The sequence below is a fragment of the Anas acuta genome, chromosome 19 (genome assembly GCF_963932015.1).
Source record: "Anas acuta chromosome 19, bAnaAcu1.1, whole genome shotgun sequence".
NCBI lineage: Eukaryota > Metazoa > Chordata > Aves > Anseriformes > Anatidae > Anas > Anas acuta.
Window position 1 is genome coordinate 5,571,670 of NC_088997.1, and position 15,701 is coordinate 5,587,370.

The 15,701-nt window shown below is 47.2% G+C and overlaps 2 protein-coding genes across 5 annotated transcripts; one reads left to right on the forward strand and one right to left on the reverse strand.

The window, feature by feature from the left end:
* The first annotated feature begins 7 nt into the window (after positions 1–7).
* SMYD4 (SET and MYND domain containing 4) lies at positions 8–15,467 on the forward strand. 4 transcript variants are annotated; one of them, XR_011088892.1, is made up of 12 exons: positions 8–200; positions 276–426; positions 1,137–1,226; positions 1,636–2,791; positions 3,093–3,275; positions 3,572–3,738; positions 4,189–4,321; positions 4,760–4,876; positions 5,219–5,342; positions 6,033–6,239; positions 13,336–13,497; positions 15,385–15,467. XR_011088892.1 is itself a non-coding variant. In XM_068655659.1 (10 exons), the coding sequence occupies exons 1-10, from the start codon at positions 70–72 to the stop codon at positions 6,181–6,183; spliced, it is 2,403 nt and encodes an 800-aa protein (XP_068511760.1). In that variant the 5' UTR covers positions 9–69; the 3' UTR covers positions 6,184–6,352. The 4 variants fall into 4 exon arrangements, 2 of the variants coding, with proteins under 2 accessions (XP_068511761.1, XP_068511760.1); XR_011088891.1 differs by having other exon boundaries at positions 13,336–15,467; XM_068655659.1 differs by lacking the exons at positions 13,336–13,497; positions 15,385–15,467 and having other exon boundaries at positions 9–200; positions 6,033–6,352.
* Positions 6,714–13,908, reverse strand: SERPINF1 (serpin family F member 1). The gene is made up of 8 exons (XM_068655667.1): positions 13,769–13,908; positions 11,151–11,236; positions 10,546–10,747; positions 10,311–10,466; positions 9,308–9,511; positions 8,336–8,478; positions 7,506–7,716; positions 6,714–7,126 (listed from the first exon to the last, which is right to left on the reverse strand). The coding sequence occupies exons 2-8, from the start codon at positions 11,226–11,228 to the stop codon at positions 6,867–6,869; spliced, it is 1,254 nt and encodes a 417-aa protein (XP_068511768.1). The 5' UTR covers positions 11,229–11,236; positions 13,769–13,908; the 3' UTR covers positions 6,714–6,866.
* Positions 15,468–15,701: the final 234 nt, after the last annotated feature.

A 15,701-nucleotide genomic window follows, 5' to 3' on the forward strand; every position in this document is an offset into this window, starting at 1 on the left:
GTACGGCGGAAGCGCTCCTGTAGTTCTCCGCTGGGCGCCGCCATTAAGCGGCGGTGCCGGTGCCTCCCTATGGCGCTGCCGGTGGAGGAATGGCGGCGCTGCGCCGCGCGGTGCCGGGCAGCGCTAGGGCCGGTGCTGAGGGAACGGCTGGAGGTGGCGCCGCTGGGCGAGGCGCTGCGGTTGGGCTGCGGCCTCCTCAGGTGAGCCCCGGGGCTGGAGGGACCGGGATAGGCCGTGCCGTACGGTGCTGAGCCCTCCCCGCGTTGTCCCGGCAGGCCGGGAGCGGAGGAGGCGGCGGCCCTGCAGCGGCTGTGCCTCAGGGCGAGCACTGGCAAGGAGCCCGCGGCCGCTCGCTGGTACCGGCAGGAGGGGAACCGGCGGTTCGGCCGCGGGTGCTATGGGGATGCTGCGCTGCTCTACTCGCAGGTACGGGGCTCGTGGGGTCCCCCCCTCACGGTGTTTGGGGTCCCCCTCCCCAGTATTTGGGGTCCCCTCATGCCCCCCTCCACCCTCTGGTATTTGGGGTCCCCTCACGTTCCGTCCCCCCTCAGTATTTGGAGTCCTGTCACGTCCCCACTGTCCTCCCCCCCGGTATTTGGGGTCCCCTCGCGTCCCATCCCCGCCCCCCTGGTATTTGGGGCCCCCTCACGTTCCGTCCCCCCCTGGTGTTTGGGGTCCCCTCACACCGCCCTCTGCCCCCCGGTATTTGAGGTCCCCTCACGTCCCCCCGTCGTCCCCCCCCAGCGTTTGGGGTCCCCTCGCATCATCTCTGTCCCCCCTCGGTGTTTGGGGCCCCCTCATGTCCCTGGTCCCCGCACGTCTCCACTGTTGTCCCCCCCCCCGGGTATTTGGGGTCCCCTCACATCCCTGCTGTGTCCCCCCCAGTGTTTGGGGTCCCCTCACGTCCCCGGTGTTTGGGGTTCCCTCACGTCATTGTGTCCCCCCCTGGTATTTGGGATCCCCTCACCCCACTGTGTAGGGAATCTCCCCCTGGTGTTTGAAGGGTCCTCCCCCCATCTTTGGGGGTTCCCCATGAGGTGGGATTCGGGTGAGGAGGGTCCCGCTGAGGGTGCCCCCTGTGAGGCACACCCCGTGGTGCCCCCCTGTGAGGCAGCACCCTCCGTTCTCCTCCCCAGGCAGCGTCCCACGAGCTCCCCGGCAGCCCCGAGGTGTCCCTGTGCTTCGCCAACCGCTCTGCAGCCCTCTTCCACCTCGGCCACTTTGAGGTAAGAGGTTTTGGGGCGCACCGAGGGGTTCCTGAGCATCCTGGAGCAGGTCTGTGTGTGCAGGGGGAAACAGGGCAAAGAAGAGCCCAAGCAGCATCTGAGGTGTTGCCCTGTAATGCCTGCACAGGGGGCCTCAGGGGCTGCTTCTGTAAAAGCCATGGTAACAACTGGTTGTTAAACAAGAGGCTGTGGATCAGGTGAGCTGCTGAAGCTGTGCTCAAAGCTTCCATCATTACTTTCGTGATTTCCTTCTTATGCTCTTAGGAGCCTTTATCTGGCCGCAGATTGGCTATGAATGGGAAATTTGCCAATTAAAAATTTGGTCTTATTAAAAAGCGATGAATCTTCCATGGAGTAAAAGCAAACGTGGTTTTCAAGTACGTTTAAAAGGCCTTATCTTTGTTTCTAGGTTTGCTTGGAAGATATTGCCAGGGCTCAGAGTCATGGCTATCCGGACAGACTGCTGCCCAAGGTCTTGCTGCGGAAAGTGGAATGCCTGCTGTGCCTGGGGAGGGTGCAGGATGCTGCAGACGCCCTCGCTGCAGTGGAGAATAAAATTGCTGTGGATGGGATTATGACTGGTCCTGAACACCAGACGCTGCTGAAAAAGTTAAATCAATTGAAGCTTAAAGTACGTGAGGGAGAGAGCTGTCCAGAGCCTGCACGAGAAGCATGTGGTGATGCTCAAAGAGAGTCAGAGATCTGGGAAGAGAATGACAGTATTTCGGGTGCGTCCTCATCTTTGAGCTTGAAGTTCAATGCAGAGAAAGGGCGTCACTTGGTGGCCTCACAGGACATCCTGCCGGGACAGAACCTGTTGAAAGATGAGGCCTTTGTAAGCGTGCTCTGCCCAGAAGAAGGGGAGAGCCGCCTGCTGCAGGACAGCAGTGAAATGGTGTGGGATGCTCAAGTCACTAACGCAGATCTTTACTGCCACCGCTGTCTGAAGCAGCTTTTAGCCTCTGTGCCTTGCCGTGGGTGCAGTTATGCGAAGTACTGCAGTCAAAACTGTGCAGATACGGCGTGGGAGCAATACCACAGGACAGAGTGCTCCTTGGGAGGGCTGCTCCTCACGTTAGGGGTCTTCTGCCATGTTGCTTTAAGGACTGTTCTACTGGCAGGATTTTCAGAGGTTAGCAGGCTGGTGGAGCAGTCCCATGATGATGAAGATCTTCCTAACGCCAAGGCAAGATGTAAACATCCCAGTGAGGCACTAGATACGAGAACTGGAACCAGAGCTATCCCTGGTTGTAATGATAATGGCCAGTACCAGAGTTCTTACCGAGCTGTGTTCAACCTCTTGCCACATGCTGAGAAGCATAGCCCTGAACACAAGTTCCTCTGCATGCTGAGTGTAGTGGCTATATGCAGAAAGCTGCAAGAAGCCAGTCTGGAGGCTGCTGTTCTGAATCGGGAATCATCTGAGAAGGGATACGGACCGAAGGCATGTGAAAAAACATCTGATGAGCTGTCTCCAGAGCTGCAGATTATGGCAGAAGCAATGCTGAGGCATGTGTTGCAGCTGCAATGCAATGCACAAGCGATCACTGTAATGCAGGAGTTGGGTAAGAAAAACTTTTAAGCTCTTCTTTGTTATACTTGTTCATCTGGTTCGTGTGAAGCAAAGAGTTGTAGAAAGCTCCTGTTGCAGGTGGGAACGACTTGCTTAAAATTAACATCCTGTCCCAGGCCAGCCTGTTCTTTGGTACATACATAGATGATATTTAGCTACTTTTTATTGTAGTAATATACCAGAAATGTTTCTACTAAAGGAATCTTTCTAGGGAAAGAATCTTTCTAGTGGCCAATTTGTGATGGGTCACAGAGAATTCGTTCTTAACATACTTCTTTTCCCTCTTTCTTTAGGGTCTGGAGATGGTGCTGTTGTAAATAGGAAACCTGTGCGCCTGGCAACAGCCTTCTTCCCTGTCCTCAGCCTTCTGAACCATTCGTGCAGCCCCAATATCAGTGTGTCATTTAGTGGGACAGCTGCCACTGTCAGGGCCTCACAGCCAATCTCAAGCGGCCAGGAGATTTTCCATTGCTATGGTAAGCGTTAACTCTCTGTCTCAAGACACAGACATCCTTTCACCTCTACTTGGCGTGCTGACTGATAGCTAATAATATCATCATTCCCAGTATAATGTTGCTAGAGTCTTTATGTGTGAGCCGTTATCAAAGATATTAAACCAAGTGTTTACCTCTTGAGCTTGCTATCATGCTTTCACAGTCTCCAGTTTTGTACTCCCCAAAAGATGTTCGTTTAGTCTCTGTTTTAACAAAGGTAGATTTTAAGCTAATGTACTTGTTCAGTGCTTTCTACCTTTACTATTATCTTTTTGCAGGGCCTCACCGATGTAGAATGAAGGTTGCTGAGAGACAACAGCTTCTCAGTCAGTATTTCTTTGAGTGCCGCTGTCAGGCGTGCCTTGAGGAGTTAGAGTCTGACAACAAGAGTGTGGTGTCCATGAGAAACTCATTCTGCTGTCCTAGCTGCCAGGCTTCAATGCAGGTAGTTCCTCTGTAATTATGACTGTTTAACATGATCAGGATGTGTAATGTTTGGGTCTCTGGGAATGGCAGGATTTAAAGACTGTGTCCATGACCTCTGCTTTGAAGCTAAAAGTCCCTGCAGAGTCAAGGCAATATCTCACTGTTCTGAGCAGCTTCCTTGCAAAGTTCTTGCTTGTCAATCTTCCAGTATTATAGGGAAAATACTACCCTTAACAGGAAGTTAAAATCCCTTAGAACTTGCAGAAGGAACCTTGTAATATCAGGGGGAAATAATACTGGGTGGAGGCAGATATTTAGGAGAGAAAAAAGTTAACAGTAGTTTACAACTAAGTCACTTAGATCTTCAGCTACGTTTAGCACCTCTGTAGTGTAATACAGAGATACGGATATGGAAAGTAAGCTTTGAGTTGAATGTGAGCAGGAATGATCACAGGGATGATTTCCACAGGGGGAAGACGTGCTTTGTTGTTCAAATGAAGCTTGTGCACGCTCAGTCAGCAGGGAGAGCCTGTCACGGCATTTACGAGACCTTCAGCGACAAATCAAGCAAGCATTAGAACTGCTAAGAGACAGCAAGGCTGGTAAGGCTCAGCTTTCTGCTTTAAGGTCAGCAGCTCATGAGTACACATCAGGAGGCATGGTTCTGGCCATGAGATGGCACTGTTGCTTACGTAGTTGAGGCCCTCTGGCACGAAGCCTGGTGTCCCTGGGGACTTGAGCGTTAGGGTTTTTTATACTCCTGATCTGGGTGTTAATCTAAGTCACACGTTGTTCCATAGTGACTAAAAGAACTCGGGATAACTTTGGAGTTTGCATTCTCAGGCCTCACTTTCCTGGAGCGAGTCTGGCCAGCCCTGCATTGAAGTAAGCAGGGTTGCAGGGGAAGTAGATGTTGAATCTGAACCAAATCCAGCTCTGGTTGTGTAAGATGCAGAGATGAGAGTGGACTGGTTTCATTTCATGGACCATGGCAATCCGGAGACTGGCCAGCAAGATGAACTTTATATCCTGTTTTATAGATGAGGCTATCAAAATGCTCCTAAAGTGTCAGATGGATGCTAGAAACTTCTTGTCACCGGACCATTTGTTGATGGGAGAGATGGAGGATCATCTGGCACAGATCTATGCTACTCTTGGTATGGCATTGTCTTCTCACTCAAGATTGTCTTTAGTTTTCTGAACTTTGAATTTAACAAGACAAGCATTTTCCCTCACTAGTCTTTTTACTTTTCCCCTACTGCATTTCTCTAGTTTTGGAAGTAGAGCTCTCAGAAAGACTGCTTTAGCCGAAACTGTGTTCCCATCTGTCAGTGAACAGTGTGATCTCACTTTCTTCTGGTTTTCTTGTCCTGGTTCAGAGGACAGCAACCTCTCAAGAATGCTGTGTACATAGTTCATGCTTTGCATAATGCTGTCAAACTCTGGATGACTGTGACTCTAAACAGTATTTATTCATGGTGATTTTTTTTTTCTGTCAGGAAAGTGGCAGGAAGCAGCCAGACACCTGGAGAGGAGCATTCAGATTGTGGAAATGCATCACGGGCCTTCAAGTGTAGAAATGGGTCATGAACTCTTCAAACTGGCACAAATTCTCTTCAATGGGTAAAGTTGCTTTCATTCTCTCTCCCTTCCCTGCACAACTCCTGTGTGTCTGACACATGGCAGGCAGTCCTTGGCACCTTGAAGGACCCTAGGCACGGCTACAAGAGTTGTACACTACTCAAGTGCAAGTTTATTAATCCTAATGGGGTTTGCTTGTCCTTTATGCCTCTCTTTGGACCCATTTCTTTGCTTTGTGCCTGCCTATTCTTTTCTATGCCCTGGCTCAATTTCTCCCCATCCTATTGTTTTATTCCAATAAGTAGTCACCCTTGATGTTTACACAGTAGTAAAATGTTGCTGACATCTTTCCAAACAAGGAAATAAAATCTCCTTGCTCTGTTTTGGCCCTCTTCTGACAAGCAAGTCCCCAGACTACTGCATGTCTTTTAACAATGCCTCCCTTTAACTCTCTGAATTTTAGCGGGAGCTGCAGTGAGGAAGCAGTGCATACATATACTCAGAGATAATGTTTTAGTTTTTTTCCATCCCCTTTCATTTCTTTTTTTTAACCCATCCTCCCTCTGCAGCTGAAGTGCATGCTATCTGCCTGGTATTGAAAGGCAGTGGAAGGTAGGATCTATACCCGTGAACAGGCTTAGGTTTTTTGGGGGAAGGGTTGAAGGTTGTGCAAGCCAAGGGAGCTGAGTTAAGTATTTTATATGCTCTCTTCTTACTCACTTCCTATTTCAGATTTGCAGTTTCGGAAGCTCTGAGCACAATTCAAAGAGCAGAGAAGATTTTGACAGTGCACTGTGGTCCTCAGAGCACTCAGATCCGGGAACTACGAGAGATGAAGACCTGTCTGTTAGAGCTTCCCAGAAGCATTCTTCAGAGGACTTAATTTCCCTATCAAAGGAAGCTGCAATGTGATCTTTCATCAAAGCTAAGTTTTGTGTGGTAAGGCAGTCGTGTAGTACAAGCTGGAAAATTGTGCGTAACAACAACTTGAGTGAAATCTGAAATGCTCTTTAGTGAGACTGTTGTAAATAAAATAACCGGTTCTAACCTGAGGGGTCTGTGTGTGCTATGGTGGAAATAGATGCTGCTGTAGAGTTTCTGCATGTGGTTTTGAAGCAAATGCTTGAGATGCTTACAAGAGTGTTTCTAGAGATGTGAGTCTCCCACATGTGGTACTCTGCTGGTCATGAACACGCAGTCATCCAGACCACGTTGCCTTTTACTTCTAATACAATTGACATGCTTTCTTGTCAGCATGACAAGTAAATGAAAATGGGATAGGAGAAAATCCAGTATATACTAGACCGATGTTTGCATATAGGACAGAACTGCACTGGGGCTCAGTCTAGGGAAAATGGGAATGTGAAAACCTATGATGTAGACAGGAGAGTCCTTCAAGGAAGAGTACTGGGGTTGTGGAGATTAATAGCAAAAGCTCTTTTATTGCAGCATAAAGGCATAAAATTTGCAAGTTGTGTCTTTGTGCAGCAGAGCAGGGAGCGAGTATCCCTCCCAATACCACCCTTTCCATTTGAGCCCTACCATTGCCAATTACTGTGAACGGATCTAAACACTCCTGGGGTCCAGGATCTTTCCAATGAAGAGGAGGGTTCCAGTGGTATCATCTCGCAGCACAAGAAGGAAAGGTCTGTCCACGTGATATTCTATGGGGAAGGTCAGACGAGCAGCATTCACCCCAGGATTTGGTGTGGATTTTTCCCCATCTTCGTTAAGCTCCAGAATTGCCTTGTGTTGCACATGAGACAGCTTAATGGGTTTGGCAGAGATCTTGGTAAAATCAGGTGATGTGAAAAGTGATTGGAGCCCTGGAGAAAAGAAAGAAAATTCCATTAACTAAAGGCATAGATGTCAGATGGAGGAGCAGTACTGCTAATGCTGTGATCTGGGAGGGCATCACATAGCTGTTCAGGCAGAGTTTAATGGGGGCAACAGGGAGAAGAAGTTTAGATCTGCTTGTACTGTGCTTCTCTGCATCTCATAAACAGTGTATGAGCTTGATGGAAAGATACGATTAAAAAGTCGAGGAGTCCTGAACTGAGGTGGTTTAGCTGTTGGTGAAATCTGTGCAGACTGAGAACAGGGCCAAGCTAATAACCCACCAGCATCATATTTTCTGTGAGCAGGAAGCAACTTGCCTCCTGCTTTCAGACCTGGCAGTCTATAGAGAGAGTATGATGTACGTACTTGTCTCCTTTAGAGTGCTGTCAAGTGCCTCTTCGTAGTTCAGCTTTAGTTTGGGCAAGCTTAGCACCGCGTGGACTGTCTTCAGCTCCCTGTCTACGTCGTGGACAAACTCAGAAGTGAGGCTTTCCTCAATCAGAGTCATATTCTGGGTCACCTTCGTAGGCAGGAAGAACATGGCGCTGACTCCTTCTGTCAGTGGCAGCTGGGCAATCTGGAAGGCCAGGTACAAATAAGAAAGTGCCATACCCACAGGAGAAAGTTTTACCCTCCCTGTACCCATCCCAGACCTGAACCCTTGACTGCCTGGTCAGCCTTTCCAGTTAACGTTTTGTTTCCTTATCTGGTTGCTTTTATTGGACATGATGCTCCCTGACCTTCCTTGTGCCCAGGTTTTCATCAACCCTCTGCTTCCCCCTTTCAGCTAGTAGATGGCAGGAGTTCTTTTTCACTTGTTGAGTTCTGTAGTGAACTACGGTACTGCTTTGGGGGATTCCCAGCTGGGACACCTTCTTTGAGCTCTTTCTACAGTGACAGATTTGTTGAAGGAAGTAGAGATCGAAAAGCTCTGTGTTCTGCCCCTCTCACCCAACTTTAAGTAGAGCAATACAGGCTAGTAGGATCTGCACATTATTTAAGCTCGGGACTGCTTGTGTCACGGCCAATGTAAAAGAAAAATATTCCAAAGATAAGCATGCTGCCTTTGAAAACAGGGATTGCAGAACTAGCCTGATGGGTGGAACGAGGCTGTCTTCTGGAATAGGTTAACAGGTAAGTGTAGCTGAGCCTGTTCCTCAGTAGGTTTAGATCTTGTGCAATATTTGCTGTCTGACCTTGCAGTTGAGCTCTGAGTCAAAACCATATCGCAGTATGGCCTTGGGGTCTGACATCATGGACACCTTCACGGTTCTGTCCTCATCCAGATGGAAGTCCTGCAGAGTGGTCTTCTTGGTGTCAAACTTGGTTCCCCAAGTCCCTATTTTTTTTTAAAGATAAAAGGGAAGATTTTCTGGAATAATAGCATATGAAACTGGACTTGTGTCTGTGGCTGAGTAATCTTGTGCTTTATATATGCTTTATATATTTGTGCTTTAAAAGTTGAGACGTAAAGGAGTGGTAGTAGAGATGGAAACAGACTGATAGGACCTATTGATTTACTGCCACTTTTAGGCCCCTCCTTTTCAGCTCAGAATTGGCTAAATGAGAAATTAAAAAAAATAAATAAATCAAGCCAGCTCATGGGTGGAGTAACTGTTGGGAAGCTGATGTCCACTTATGCAATTACAAAACTATTTTGAAGGGTAACAATTGTGTCTGTGCACATAAAGCACTTCTCTCCCCACCTTTGTTTTGCTCCTTGTCTCTAAGCGATAATTCTCCAGGACACTGGATTCTGTAGGTGCTGGCTTGGAGCACGTTCTAGAACAGATTTCCAGCATCTCCCTCCATGCCCTCTACAGTGGTACTAAGGCTCAGTGCAGTTTTTAACCTCTGCCTTCTCTAAATGTTAATATTTTGTCTCTGCCATTGAGTTTTACTACCTTACACTTTCTCCTCTGCTTCGTTACTGCAAACAGGTCAAGATTCAGCTTCCCAGAAGCAATAATTCCTCTCTTGAGGACTACTTCTGTTTAGGTAGCATGCTTTTTTTTTTTCTGGTTTATTAAACACGTGCTCAGACGTTCTCTTCTTATATTCATCCCTGGCAGTCTGTTTGTGCTATTGGCAGTGAGATCATTCCCTCACATCTCTTCTAACATGTACTTAATAGTCCTTCTCTGTAACAGACTATGCAGCGTTCTTACCCTTGAAGTAAGCAGCCCCAGCAAGGAGAATGCTGACATCTGTGGGCATGTCTTTCATAAACCGCAGGATCCTCCCCTTTGTCTGCTGCCGTACCCAGTTGTTGATTTCTTGAAGGTCTAATTGGGCATTGCCACTTAATGCCCTCAGACGCATTTTGTAGGACTTCTCGAGTTGGCTGTGAAAAGCAGACTTCACCCTCAGTCCTGGGGAACAAAAAGATCAATATTGCAGTTAGCTCCCTTATCAAAACAATTTCAAGGCTGCAAACTGCAATCCAAAGCCCAGCAGCAGTTCTCTCATAAAACAGATCTGTGGCTGCGTGTATCCTGAAACCTGCTTTGAAAAAGAATGAGCGGAGGAAACTGATCCAATCCCGTAGCCAACCGTGCTAGGGTATGGAATAACTCTCTCTGAGAAGTAAAGATGAGAGATAACAAAAGAAGGATTGGACGCAGCTATTCCTACATCAATCAGTCTGTCTTTTTTTTTTTTCCTCCAGCTTTTTCTATATGAGCGTAGCTTACTCAGCCTATTGGATTCTGGGAGCTAGCATGTTCCAAAGGATAGCTCTTAGCTTTCTCAGCAGATGTTCGCTGCATGCTGAAAGCAGATATCTCAAATATTTCTGCAATGAATTAAACAAAGAAAACTGGCTGAATGCTGTCACAAATAGGAAAATGTGATTTGTGGTTCTTGGTAGTTAGCAGCATCTGCCAGGAAACCTAGAGTGAAGGCAAAATCCTTGCAGCAAGTTTCTTCTAGGTCTTGTGCATGCTAGTTGCTCTCTCACCACTACCTCTTGGTGCATGTCTGGTCTTTTCATTTACTTATATGTACACAAACATTCCAGGCTTTATCTGGAGCAGGAATGTATTCCACACTGTTGTGGCTTCTCAGTATGTGAGAGCCAAGGCTGTTATGGTGGTGCTATTTGTTCAGTGTTTTCTACCTGCTGCTAGTTTATACAGGTAAATTTTGATAGAGGCAAAGAAGGACTTGTACTTTTCTCCAAGACGATACGGGAGGCGCTTTTCAGGCTCTTCTCTGGTCCAATCACACTGGCCAGGAGGTCCTTGTAGGTGTTGTGGACCTCAGCTTTGTTAAGTAGATCATAGAAGAGAGCACGAGAAATCACATCTTCTGTTCGTTCTCCAGCCCCTGCCAACAACAAGGACAACAGCATGAAGGAAGGCCCGGCAAGTCAAACAGCACGTGAAAAAAGGGGGCAGGAACTCACCGAGTGAGAGACCAGAGAGTGCCGTAGCCAGGCTGAACGGAGACAGTAGCACATTGGCAGTGGCTGTCCGGCTAGATTGCTGACGGTACAGGTCATAGCCAAAGTTGGAGACTGCAGCTGCCAGCTTGTTTACAGGGCTTTTATAGAATGGATCTTCCTCCTCGACCTCGCCAGCATTAGCTCCATCAGTGGTGGCAGAGTTCTAGCAAGCACAGGGAGCACTTTGTTTAGACTTGCACTTTACAAGGGCAGGTGTAATCGTAAGCATTTCCAAGGCAGGCAGTCTGCAGACACTCTCCTGTGATCTGCAGAAGCATTGGCTTAATCTTCCTGATAGCGTGTAGGAATAGTGATTTCACTTTAACGTGTCCCAATAAAGCTGAAGGCAGTGCTCAGGTTGGAATCCCCTGGATCTGCCTCACGTCAGGAGATGACTGTAACTGCTTTGGTTTTATCTACGTAAAGCAGGAGTTAGTCTCATTATGTTGCTAAATAAAAACCTGGTAACTTAGGAGGGTAGCATTTAATCCTTTTGTAAGACTTTCTAAAATTAAATTACCTGCTCCAAGTATGGCTCTCACTCTCTGCTGTTGTCTTCTACTTACCTGCCCAGTAGCCGAGTTCTGGGATCTGCTTGGGACAGTTAAAAGACCCAGGAAAAGGAGAACCACTGGAATCTGCATGCCTGAACCTACAGAATAAGAACATGATGGTTTGAGCAACTGAGAAAAATACATCTCTGCTGCTGCTGGTTGCTGTACCCGGTTGTGACAGGCACTGCAGTGACATGCTGCTGCTTGTTCTTGATTGTGAAGCACACACCTGACCGTAGCTGGGTTTTCTTCTTCTCTAGCTTGCTCTAAGTATTCAGCCAGCCTGGCTCCAGTGACTTCAAAATTGGGCAAACACACATGCCTGGGTGTGTCTGAACACAAAAGCAGATGTGTGTGGCCCAAACCACACTGGTGCTGGCAGCTACTGAGTGCCATGGTCAAGGAAGGCACTAAATCACATCCTCTGAGTTTTAGACTAAAAATTCAATACATCAGCGTTTATAAAAGGTAGCAAATTCACGTTGTTGAATGGGGCAGAAGAGAATTTTCTGTCTACTGCTCTGGTAAACAAGTTTTCTGCCTCAGGCACTAATTTACCATGTTTCTTGTGTCTGCATGTACTTGGAAGGCTATACTGAATCCTTTGCTTCTTATTTTCAGTTTGATAACAGACCAATAGAAGATCTTTCTTAGAAGACAGAGAGGAAAAGGGCTGGGAGTAAACACCTAATGCTGGGCCAGATCTAGAGACGGAGCTTGGCTTATTCCATATTTTTAATAGAGGTGGGAGAAAAGTACCAAACTTTCCAAAGCCGATAAGCTTCCTTCTGTGGAACCCGATTTTAATCACTCCAGCATTGGCATATGTGGCCCTTCCAGACAGATCTGTCTGGTCCAAAGGGCAGTGTGTAACCCAGGCTTTCACTGCGGGTAAACCAGAGCTACTGCAGAAGTGTCATGCCCCTGAGTACAGACGCCACTGTGGCTGGTCTGAGGCAATATTTATATAGATTCCCAGAAATTAAAGGAAGAGGGTTGTATTTAACTAACCCCTGTGATCCAAGCATCCAGCGAAGTAAGAGAAATAACATGTGTTTCAGATTAAGTGCAGCTCTAAAGGAAACATGCCTGCTGGTAGAAATACAACTTAAAGCCACGTGGCTACGATAGCCAGAGTTCAGGACCCAGTCTGTTCTGGCAGAGGTTTTCCTTCAGTGAAAGACAGCTCACTGTTTCCCTTTCCTCCCCAAACCCTTTTCTTCTGGAGGTATTTCTGTCTTGGAGAGAATGGTGTCACGGTGGAGGTTTGAAGTCCTCATGTATGTTTAGGCAGCATAACATAAAAGTGGTACCTCTTTTCCCCGTGCACTCGCATCCTGTGACCTCCTGCTATCCCAGCTGCTGAGTAGATGAGATATTCTGGGGCAGGAAATGCTTATCAAGAGGACTTACTGCACTGCAACAAACCACGTTTGGTGGTATGACAGTGGATATGATGCTGGGATTGCTTGTAGCATTGCAGAGCTTTAAAATGAATAGGCACCATGCTGAAAAAGAGATGACAAGCCCTGCGTTCATCTAAGCAAAGCTAGGGCATGGCTAGGGCTTTATGGGGATGCCTGCACCAAGCAAGCAGTGTTCTCGCATGCTGAGCAGAAGAGGTTTGGCCCAGTCTACTTTGGAGATGGTTTTCCATGGAGTGTAACCTTTTCTCTGAAAAAAAAAGAGGTTCAGCACGATCCCTGCTTCCAACTATACTGAGCTCCTGGGAGTATAGGAGCGGAGATTGGTTTTGCAGATTTACATTGTTTTTGCCAGTACTGTCACCAGCTTCATATTTCTCAAACTTTGCCAAAAAGCAATTTCCATTTTAGAAAGACAAAGCCTTTTGCATTTGAATTGGCCTGAACATCTGGATTCTATTTGCGTGGCCTTTAGTCCGCAGCCAAAAATGCAGAGAGGGAAGAACTTGGTTGGAGAAAAGGTGTTGGATGTTTTCAGGCATGCTATTAAAATCTGTAGCTGGCTTTTAAAAAGAAGAGAAGGAGCAACAGCATGCAGCGTGTGATGTTACAGTCGGGAAGATGCAGGAAGAAACTTGAGAAATGAGCTGAGGAGGAACTCTGTGCCTTGGAGCTGCCTGTTTGTGAAGGCCTGCAGGTGCAAAGTGAAACGTTTTGCTTTCCATCTATAGTGGTACAAGTCTCAGATCGTTTATGAATGCTTCTGATTTTAGGGCTCCTACGAAACAGCACCCACGAGCTCAGACCTCTCTGTGACTGCTCCATCCCACAGCACCACTTCCGAGGCATCCTGCGACCACCAGCCCTCGAGGAGTTGCCTATCGCCAAAATTGCTACCATTGCAAAGAAAAAGCCTCTTCCCAGCTGCAGCACAGGTACCAGAAAGGCAGAAAAGGGGAAAAAATTCCCCTGTCACCAAGCACACATCAACCCCGGTGGCAAAGAGGTGCCCTGGGATGCTGCTGGCTGCCAACCCTCGCTGCCATCGCTCACCTACCTGGTGGGCGTCGCGCCTTTTCACACCTGCAGCAGCACCGTTTATTTTCCGTTCCCCAAGAGCTCCCCAGCATCACCCCTGCACCCTTCACACCCCTGGCCGCTGGCTGCCAACACGGGGCAGCGCCAGCAGCCCGAGCTGCCCCTTACCTCGGGCTCCTCTCGGCCGCCGCTGCAGCAGCTTCCCAGCGGGTGCGAGCCGGGGCCAGTGTGAGCTCAACGCAGCCACATCTGCTTTTTGCTGCCTCCCCAGCCCAGCCTTCGGCTGGCTTCAGGTTACAGCTTCCCAGGGTGCTCTTAAAGTGCTCTGCTCCAATTTTCTCTTGCTGTGATCCTCTGGCTGGGCTGTGCGCGCTTGTGAACCCTCGCCTCCAAAGCCAATGTGCGTTCTGTGATAAGGGCAGTCCAGCGGCTAAAACAGGACCCAGCCAAACGTTCAACCTTGTTCTTCCCTGCGGCGTTTGAGCAAGCCTTTTATCCCCTCAGTTCTGCCCCATGTCACATGAGAGACTTTCTCCCATCTCAGAGGTACCGTTATTGCAGCGGTGTTTGAAGATTTAATGGAGAGGCTGCTAAAGTGGAAGCAGGATCCAGTTTAAAGCAGTTAAGGGGAAGATATTCAGAAGTGGTTCTATCCATTGATAGTTACTAGTTAACAAGTTATTAACGTAAGTGGCTGGAAGTTTTTTTGGCCAAAAAAAGGAAAAAAAGAATGAAGAGAACGTTGTCGGACCTTATAGAACAATAAGTGGTCTGGAGAAAGGAAGGGGCAGAGGGTAATTGTTATTTTTCATAGTAGAAGAGCCATGGGGAACACTCATCAGTATCTGCCTATTTAAAACACCAGTGTGTTTTCCAGAAGTATTAAGTTGTAAAACTTACAGTAACTAGATATTACAGAAGATGGAAGACATGGATTTAAAAAAAAAAATAGTGGAAGACAAGTCCACTGAATGCTGACAGTGGTCAGATATAATATCGAACTGAGCAGCTGAGAGATGCAACGAGAGCAGTTGTTTTTCTCTGTCCCTACTTACACGTTCTTAGTGGTTTTCTGATTTTTTTTTTTCCCCCAGTCATTTGTTACTGGGAGAGACAGAATACTGGGCTGAACTGACACGTAGCTGGCCCGAGCCACTCCAGCTGTTTGTCTACTTGGAAATGCTGGAAGTAAACTGTGGCCAATAATATCAGTGCCCACAGTTTAGGTTTTTATTGAGACATCTTTTGGGGCTGCCAGCCTTGCTGCAAACAGGTAATGAGGAATTACTCATGCCTGCTTGCACTGGACTTATACAATCCCTCAGATAATAGGAAAGGACGGTTTTGGAGAAGCATTGGCAGCTGTTTCTGCAAGCAGAAAAAGCAAATCAGGGAGCATTGCTTTGTGATTAGTCGGTGCTTCAAAGGTAACCCTATAACACGAAGAGCAACAGCTCTGCTCTCAGCTGTTTCTCAGCTTGTTCTGTGAGAAGTCATCTGCAGGAAGATGTTTGTACTTAATAGTCTTCCACTATCCCCTCAAAAATGAGGGTGTTAGCTGGGGAGATCTGATGGTTTTTGTCTCATTTGGTAACTTCTTTCGTACAAATATGATATTAAAATGCCCTTTATGGAAGGACTCCTAGAGAAGTTTTTTATATCTTATCTGTATTGTCAAATGAAAGCTCATCTGTTTAAATAAAGGCTTGGGTTTAAACCGTTTAAATTGGAGTGGCAGTTGTACAGAATGTTATTATAGGCTAAATCAAGCTTTATTCCTGCAGGTAGAGCATATCCCTGAAATGGTGTATAATACTCATCCGAATAGATGCAAGGGATTAAATCAGTTCTGTGATATCAATGGAAATATTTTCCTGTTGATTTGTTTGGAGCTCAAGACAGTATGTTCTCCGAGCAGTGCTGTGGAAGTAAGTTCTGATGACGTTCATATGAATTTGCTTTAGTAAGGGGAAAAAAAAATACATCTCATATTAAAGTTATTCAGACTTATTTGATATTCTCAGCCAGCGGTGCGGATGAGTTATAGAGCAGACGCCCAGTGCTAGTCGTGTCTCTTCAGAACAGAGCTCAGTCAAAATGA

Bases quoted from the DNA above. Each gene is read 5' to 3' on its own strand.
- SMYD4 (XM_068655659.1), top strand. From the start codon at position 70: ATGGCGCTGCCGGTGGAGGAATGGCGGCGCTGCGCCGCGCGGTGCCGG. The intron at 201-275 runs GTGAGCCCCGGG...TTGTCCCGGCAG, and splicing joins TTGGGCTGCGGCCTCCTCAG to GCCGGGAGCGGAGGAGGCGG. The intron at 4,322-4,759 runs GTAAGGCTCAGC...CCTGTTTTATAG, and splicing joins GCTAAGAGACAGCAAGGCTG to ATGAGGCTATCAAAATGCTC.
- SERPINF1 (XM_068655667.1), bottom strand. From the start codon at position 11,228: ATGCAGATTCCAGTGGTTCTCCTTTTCCTGGGTCTTTTAACTGTCCCA. The intron at 7,717-8,335 runs GTCAGACAGCAA...CTGGCCTTCCAG, and splicing joins ACTCAGAGCTCAACTGCAAG to ATTGCCCAGCTGCCACTGAC. The intron at 7,127-7,505 runs GTACGTACATCA...TCTTTTCTCCAG, and splicing joins CAGCACTCTAAAGGAGACAA to GGCTCCAATCACTTTTCACA.